This window comes from Protomyctophum parallelum, assembly GCF_964188405.1.
Source record: "Protomyctophum parallelum genome assembly, chromosome: 4".
In the NCBI taxonomy this organism is placed as follows: Eukaryota; Metazoa; Chordata; class Actinopteri; order Myctophiformes; family Myctophidae; genus Protomyctophum; species Protomyctophum parallelum.
The window spans coordinates 48,076,357-48,084,036 of record NC_139700.1 but is presented as its reverse complement, the minus strand read 5'-3'; the positions used below and the strand labels follow the sequence as shown (position 1 = coordinate 48,084,036).

At 46.4% G+C, this 7,680-nt stretch overlaps 1 protein-coding gene across 1 annotated transcript; it reads right to left on the bottom strand.

The window, feature by feature from the left end:
• Positions 1-553: 553 nt before the first annotated feature.
• Positions 554-7,024, bottom strand: LOC310857234 (transmembrane protein 178B-like; the record flags this gene model as incomplete). The annotated part of the gene is made up of 5 exons (XM_083762846.1): positions 554-855; positions 3,088-3,225; positions 3,583-3,696; positions 6,487-6,844; positions 6,881-7,024. 5 exons carry the CDS (start codon positions 7,022-7,024, stop codon positions 554-556), a joined length of 1,056 nt encoding a protein of 351 aa, XP_083618972.1.
• Positions 7,025-7,680: the final 656 nt, after the last annotated feature.

The following is a 7,680-nucleotide window of genomic DNA, read 5'->3' as shown; positions in this document are numbered from 1 at the left end:
ATATTTTTGCATCACTCCATTCCGTGCACGAGTGCTCTCAAAAGAATTACGCGCACGGATGTCGTAAAATTGGGGGGGGGGAAAGGTCTATACACGACAAGCTGTTGAAATACGGGCATGCAGTTTTCACTCCAGTCCTGTGCACGCACATTATTTTCCGTTCACGTGATCAACGTGTCCCGAGGGCCTCCGCAGCTCATCGGAAACCATGGATGTTCCTCTAATGTTACAAAAAAAAAGTTGTCAAAGACTTTGAGGGTAGGGAGGCCCGCCCCGCTGGCCTAGCGGTCCAGGCGCATCATGCCACATACTGTATCGGCTCTGGCCTGACAGCGCATCGCATGTTCGAGTGCCGTTCATGACGACCTTTGCTGCATGTCTCTCGCCTTCACACTCTCTCTCCTTATTTCCCGTCCGTCTTCACTGTAACTATGAATAAAAGCACAAAAGAATCTTTCAAAAAAGACATCTAGGGCACAGATCGAGTTCTATATACATATATACTTTTTGTTGCTGCGGTCTATGGCGACGACATGGTTGTTCGCCTCTCTTGTCAGACGCAGCCGTTCTCCTGCCGGTGGTGCTCTTTGTCGTGCACTGCCGGCACTGGGGCGGGGGCGTGGCGGGGGGGCCGCCGCGGCAGTGAGGAGGACGGCGGGGGGTAGAGGGAGGGCGCCAGCGTGCACAGAAAGCCGGCCAGCAGGGTGAAGCCCAGCCCGCCCCAGGCGCAGAACATGGACCAGCCGTAGCCGTGGCCGATGTCCTCCGGGATGCCGAACAGGTGGCGCGGGTAGCGCGACAGCTCGAAGTTGATGCCCGCCACGCACGTGCACAGCGATATGATGCAGCACGTGCCTGGATGGCAGGGGGGAGAGAGAGAGAGAGAGAGAGAGAGAGAGAGAGAGAGAGAGATTTAACATACTGTATCTCTGTTTACACCTTTATTAAATATCGTTGCTGTCCGGAGGAAACCTCATAACTCCATTTTTTAAGTTTTTGATTTTATTCCATAAATCATTGCTATAATATTGAACACCCTTTACGTCTGTGTGTTGTTTCAAAAATATTGAACCAATGGAAAGTAGTAAAAAACACACTGGAGAAAACCTCTTAACTCCATTGGACCCTCAAACTGTCTGCGAAAGCAACTAACTCCACCACCTCTCTCCTTCTCATGCAAGTAATTGACAATATCTAAAGTCACAACACCAACTTTGATGAGGCAGTATTGCATCGTTTAAAAATATATAAGGTTTTATTCATTTATTTAAAAAGGTATATTTTTCATTTCCTGAAAAATGATCATTTTGGAGTTATGAAGTTTCCTCCGGACAGCAGAGATATTTCATATTTTGTTGTACATACATTGTTTTATCTTGATGGTTTTGTTCCACTTTTGCTTTGGCAATGTAAATGTACGTTTTCTCATGGCACTAAAGCACCTTTGAGTTGAATTTATCGGAGAGAGAGAGAGAGAGAGAGAGAGAGAGAGAGAGAGAGACGCACAAGCATTTTAATTGTTTTATTTGGATCTGCACCAAAAGCCCAATAGCCTATAATAAACACTGATCAGAAGAAGGTTAGTGATTTGAAGAAGTGTTTTGAAGAAATATTCTAAAATAGTGATCTACAAGCTCACTATGTTTTGCATTGTGATCCATTGTGAGCTTGGAGATATGGTATTTCTGCTATTTGCTTTTTTAAGTTCATGATATGTGAAAAAATATTGAGACAATGTTAAATGTCTTTCTTTCCACACAACAGTGATGCCAGGTTTGACTGGTTTAATCATTGTGCTCAACATCATCATCAAACTATATAATTCACTCAATGTCTGAATGAATGTCTGAAACACTGCCGCTGCTCCTCACTGCCTGCACCAATCGCTCTCACTTTTCACACGGGCATTGACCATAATATTATGGAGGTCTTAACGAAGCCCCTTTTACCTTTTAACAAATTATAAATTAATAATTACTTTAAAGGCACACAATATTTACAAGATATTCATAAAAAACTGTCTTCTTTTAGCGAGACAAATCAGGAGAAAATTGACTTTCTTCAACAAACTCTCACGAGATTTGAGAGTCCGGAAGAGTCTCTCTGTCCACCTGCAGTGCAGTCTGACGAACGCCACATAGAGGCTCTATTTAAGATGAAATTATATGTGAATATTATAAAGCAAAATTAATGGACATGTGAAATAAAAGGTGTTCCAATGCTTAATAATGTAATTTTAACTGTCTATAGGTCACACTCTCACCTAATACTTCAGTAGACTCGATGCGAATGGGCTTTGAAGTTGGGATTCTTGCATATTTAATTTGCTGAAGTTTGCCTTCACACTGCGCTGTATAACCGCAGCAATTGGAAACGCACCAGGGACCTTTATCAATGTGTTCAATCTAAACTACACAGTGAAATATGTGTTAAAATATACTTTGAGTGATAGTTAGGACTTTAGGACGTAAAGTGATGGTGCGATGGAACCTAATCGCCTCCATGCTCTTGCTATATATCCTGTACACTGCATTTGTCGTGTGTGTAACCTTCAGCATAAGCCTGTATGATGGTCTGGCCATATTGCAATAAGGGCTTCGTTCTATCTCTTCATTAGACCACGTCTGTCCACGGGACATCTTTATGGGTCGCTGTGTAATAATGCCTTCTCCTATCTTCTAGTGTGCCAAATACCAACTTATTCGTCCCACATTGGTACATTCACTCCCTACTATGTTTAATGCAATTGCATTCACACCTGCAGTGTTCCGGACTCTGCTGCGTTTTGAAGCGAAGCGAAAGCCCAGTTTTTTGGCGGATTAGAATGCGGTTCTTTGGTGTGCATTAGGATTCTAATGAAGCTTCACACCTGCGCACTTTCTGACAATGTGCAGCAAGATTCATTTTAATCACAGTAAAGCTTTCTGTTGTGAAGGCAACCATAGACTGTTGGTTGATGGGGGCTGATTTGGGAAATGGGAATCATGAGATTTGCCATGTTATTTCTGCAATCAGGTCATTCACAAGCAAAATAAATGCTTTTCTATATAAAGTTTGATTGACTATTATGTCACAATGTACTTATACCTCCCATGAGGAAGAGCAACCCGGCCACATACTGCATGAGGTCGTGGTCCTTCAGGCATCCCAGGACGCCTATGACCCAGCCGAACAGGATGATGGCCACCGCCATGCCCACGAAGCTGGCCGTCATGCGCTGGAGGTCTGCAACGAGAAACAACACCCATGGGGCCACCGGTATGGCAATGCGCAAAAAAATCATGGAATGGTGACCACCGCTCCAGTGGTGAGGTGACCACCGCTCCAGTGGTGAGGTGACCACCGCTCCAGTGGTGAGGTGACCACCGGAGCTGTAATAACGTTGAGCGGTGGTGAGTAAAAACAGAGAGAAGGGCTTGGGAGAGCGGTGGTTTGCTCTTCACTGTGGCTCAGTGATGTCATGTTGTAGTTCGGTGGTCACCTTACCACCGAAAATCCAGACTATGAATACCGCTTTACTGTAAGTCTGCGTCTGCTAAATGCCCTAAATGGTTGTAATTGTGAGTGTAGAGAATGACTTACGCAGCGCGTGCCACTCGTCCTGTCGTATGGTGTTGGTGAGCTCGACGGGCAGGTTCCTGGGCAGGCCTGATGACCTATAGTAGTATCTGATGGGGGTGCAGCGCTGCACCAACCCTGAGCACAGAGACAATGCAAGTTATTTAATACAGGTTCCTGGGCAGGCCTGAGGGCCTGTAGTAGTATCTGATGGGGGTGCAGCGCTGCACCAACCCTGAGGAGACAATGTAAGTTATTTAATACAGGTTCCTGGGCAGGCCTGACGACCTGTAGTAGTATTTGATGGGGGTGCAGCGCTGCACCAACCCTGAGCATAGACACCACACAATGTCGAAAGGAAGTGAGGCGATCTAAAATTCCCCTATGGGGATTACAATGCAAATAAAAAGTACATGTGGACCTGTGGACTTAGCGCCCTCTACCGATATTGACGTCAGACTTCAGTGCTCTATTTAGCACAGTGCTTCTCAACCTTTTCAGGCCGGGACCCCTCCAAAATAATATATGAACTTGGACCCTCCAATATAATCACTCACAGTGGTCCCATTCAGTTGAGGCATTAGGCCTACATTTAGTTTGACTCACTTCCACAGATTTGAAAATAGAAGATTCTTGGCTATTTTCAAAATGTTGTGTCTCATTCTTATATCATTTGAGAATTTGGCCAATGTTTGATCAGTTTGTTGATTACTTTGATGCAGTAATGGTCTTTCTATTTACTTCGCGAGACATGGTCAAAGCATTTCCGGGGGTCTCCAACTTTGAGAACCCCTGGGATAAGAAGGTATACGCAATTAACCTTTTCATATCAAGGACCTAACCCCCAAATTGACACGTAACCCATTTAGACCTGAGGACGATTCTACAAATGTCTTCTAAATCCTGACAGTTTTTTTAAAAACTCATGTTTCTATGTCAGTGGTTCTCAAACTATTTAATGTCAAGGACCCCCACAAATATATATGTAATTGGCCACAAAGATATGCCAAGGACCCCCATTAGAGAAGATTTTTAACCGTGCCGTAAGAGGCCTTTTGCCGTAAACGGGGGGTCGCGACCCCCCGTTTACGGCTAAAGGCCTCTTATGGCACCCGCCTATGACCTGAACGGCATCCATCTTGAAACGAGCGAGAGATAAACAAAAACAGTCGAAAAAACGGTCTTCCGATCTCCGAAGTAATCCTATGATTTGGTGACATGAGATGAAGTATGCTCTTAGGATGGCTCTAAAAGGCTGGCGCATCGCTCCGGTTAGCATATCGCCACACATGCTATAGTTGGGGACGGACAGGATGCGCTCTTACTCCCGGGTTTCAAAATGGCCGACGACAGACCCGCGAATTGTAGTCATTTTGTAGTTTTTCGCCTGGCAATCTACGGTAAGGTGCCCGAAAACATGCCGGCAGGAAATGTGATTTTAATTATACGGTTCTAGAAGTGATTGTCAACCATTTTCATTTCAACCCCCACAGTTAGACCTGCATTAGTATTATGGACCCCCCATTTAATGGCATTTCTATCTCTGGGACCCCCAATTTATATTGTAAAATCAATGTTAATTTAACTCTGAGAGTGTACAAATGGAACCAAATGGACCCATTAACACTCTCAAGAGTTATACAGACCCATAAGGGTCCATTTGGTTTATAACTATCATTTTTGCTGGACCCCATGCCCTGGGGGTCCCCGGACCCCACTTTGGGAACCACTGGTCTATAAACAACATATACAAGTGACCATGAAGGCATGTGTGCACAGCTAGGAGACAGTAATCCAATCACACAAAAAAATCACACCCGTGTGAACCGAGTGGTGCAACTCCACTCTCCCTCTTCACCCCCTCCTCTCTCTCTCTCTCTCTCTCTCTCATTAGCAGGCAACACTGTCTCTCTCTCTCTGTTTCTGGCAAACAGCGCCCCCTACTGGTACTCATTATGGTGCTCATTAACACATACATACAAGGTGAACACATACATAGGTGAACACATGCATAGGTGAACACATAGGCGGACACGGACATTGCTGTTCCTTGGAGTGGTTGCACCACTCAAAAAGCTGCCCCCTCTTTCTCTTCCTGGCTCTATATTCATGCCCCCCCTCTCTCCATACATACTGTACACACATAGCATTCTAAGCTAGTGCATAATGCAGGCCCACGTACATGCAGCATACAGTAGCCTATATAACATACATGAGGTGTTGTATAATTATAATGATGACGCTGTTGTGTGGTGTGATGTGGTGTTGCGTTGTGTTACTGCATACTTGCATGCAGGCAGTAACACACACACACACACACACACACACACGCACACACATTCCCCCCTCCTCCAAAATGAGCCTACAGGCTCACAATGTGTCAACAACATGACTGCAGTGTGAGCTTAATTGTAGATCGGCTATTATTTTGTTGAGATTTGGAGTGGGACTATAGGAATAAAGCGCTGCGCAGTCGTACAGCCTCATGTTGGATCAAAGACTATCGGATTCATATGCATTTCATATCGGTAAAAAATAATATGCATAACTGTAAGCCTAGAGAGTAGAAAAAACAACCTTTTTTTCATATAGTATTTGAAATGTTCAGACGAATCGAATATAAAGGACCCACAGTGAAAACAATCAGCCATATAGGCTATGCTTTCTTGGGTGCCGCCCCCTCCTGATTGATTGATTGATTGATTGATTGATTGATTGATTGATTGATTGATTGATTTAAATGATTTGTATTTCACACGAAATCATGAAAAGCACTAAGACTTCATTGTTTACATGCAGGATCCTCAATTTTCAATGCATCCTGCAAACTGATAGCCTAATAGTATAGGCCTACTCAATCAATCAATCAATCAATCAATCAATCAATCAATCAATCAATCAATCATCGTACATCAATCAATAGATAACCTTTAAAGATCAGGTCCTCCGTCTCCAGGTCGAAGCCCTCGCGGTGACACCTCCTCCACAGCCCCGCCGCAGTGGAGTTGAACCGCCGCCCGCAGAGAGACTCCACCATCCCGGCGGCGGCAGCAGCAGTAGCAGCCTGCAGCGGGACCGCCGCGGCGGAGGAGGAGGAGGCCTCCGAGGCCGGGGGAAGAGCGTCGAAGTGCCGCCTGGCTCTTAGCGGCGCTCCGCCTCTGACACCGTAGTCCTCCGCTGGGCCGGGGCCGTGCGGCGGTGGGGCTTGCCGCAGCGGCAGGCTGCTGCTGGATATGTAGATGTAGCCCGGGTGAGGGTCGCTGCTCCGCTGGTTGTGGTTCTGGTTCTGGTTGTGGTTGTTGTTGTTGGAGGAGGAGGAGACGGAGTAGAATGTCCTGCAGCGCTCGCGGTGCCGCCGCGCGTCCGTCTCGTACCAGTGGTCCGTGCCCACGGCCACGGAGATGAGTCCCAGCGCGCACAGCGCCAGAGCCAGGCCGGCCGCCGTCAGAGCCCTCAGAGCGGCCATGGTTCCATGCGTGGTGCCGCTGCCTGGGTGGATGGGTGGGTGGATGGATGGATGGATGGGGGTGGTGTGGGGGGGTCTGCTGCTTGCAACGGGACTGAGCAGATTATAATATGCTACTATTCCGTTCGCTGGTCGATCGTAGGCTATATAAGGCTGTTGCTGCCGCTGCCTGCTGGTTTTTAGCCTATTGTTAATTAATAATTTATAAATGGAGACCGCGATGTAGCCTAGGTATTAATTCAAAGATATATTTTGTAATGGCTTAATAACTGAATCGTCCCGAATTCTGAAATGAATGCCTTCAGCATATTAGTGTCAGATTTATTTCCACCGGTGGAATTTAAAGTCTGCCTGCCTGCCTGCCTGTCTGTCTGGCTGTCTGCCTGCCTGCCTGTCTGTCTGTCTGTCTGTCTGTCTGTCTGTCTGTCTGTCTGTCTGTCTGTCTGTCTGTCTGTCTGTCTGTCTGTCTGTCTGTCTGTCTGCCTGCCTGCCTGCCTGCCTGTCTGTCTGTCTGGCTGTCTGCCTGTCTGTCTGTCTGCCTGCCTGCCTGCCTGTCTGTCTGAACTCAGCTGCACTGGGAAATGCTGAGTGCTTATTTTTTAACTGGGTAGGAAGAGTGGGCACCTCATTGGCTGGTTCACTATAGTGTTGTGTTG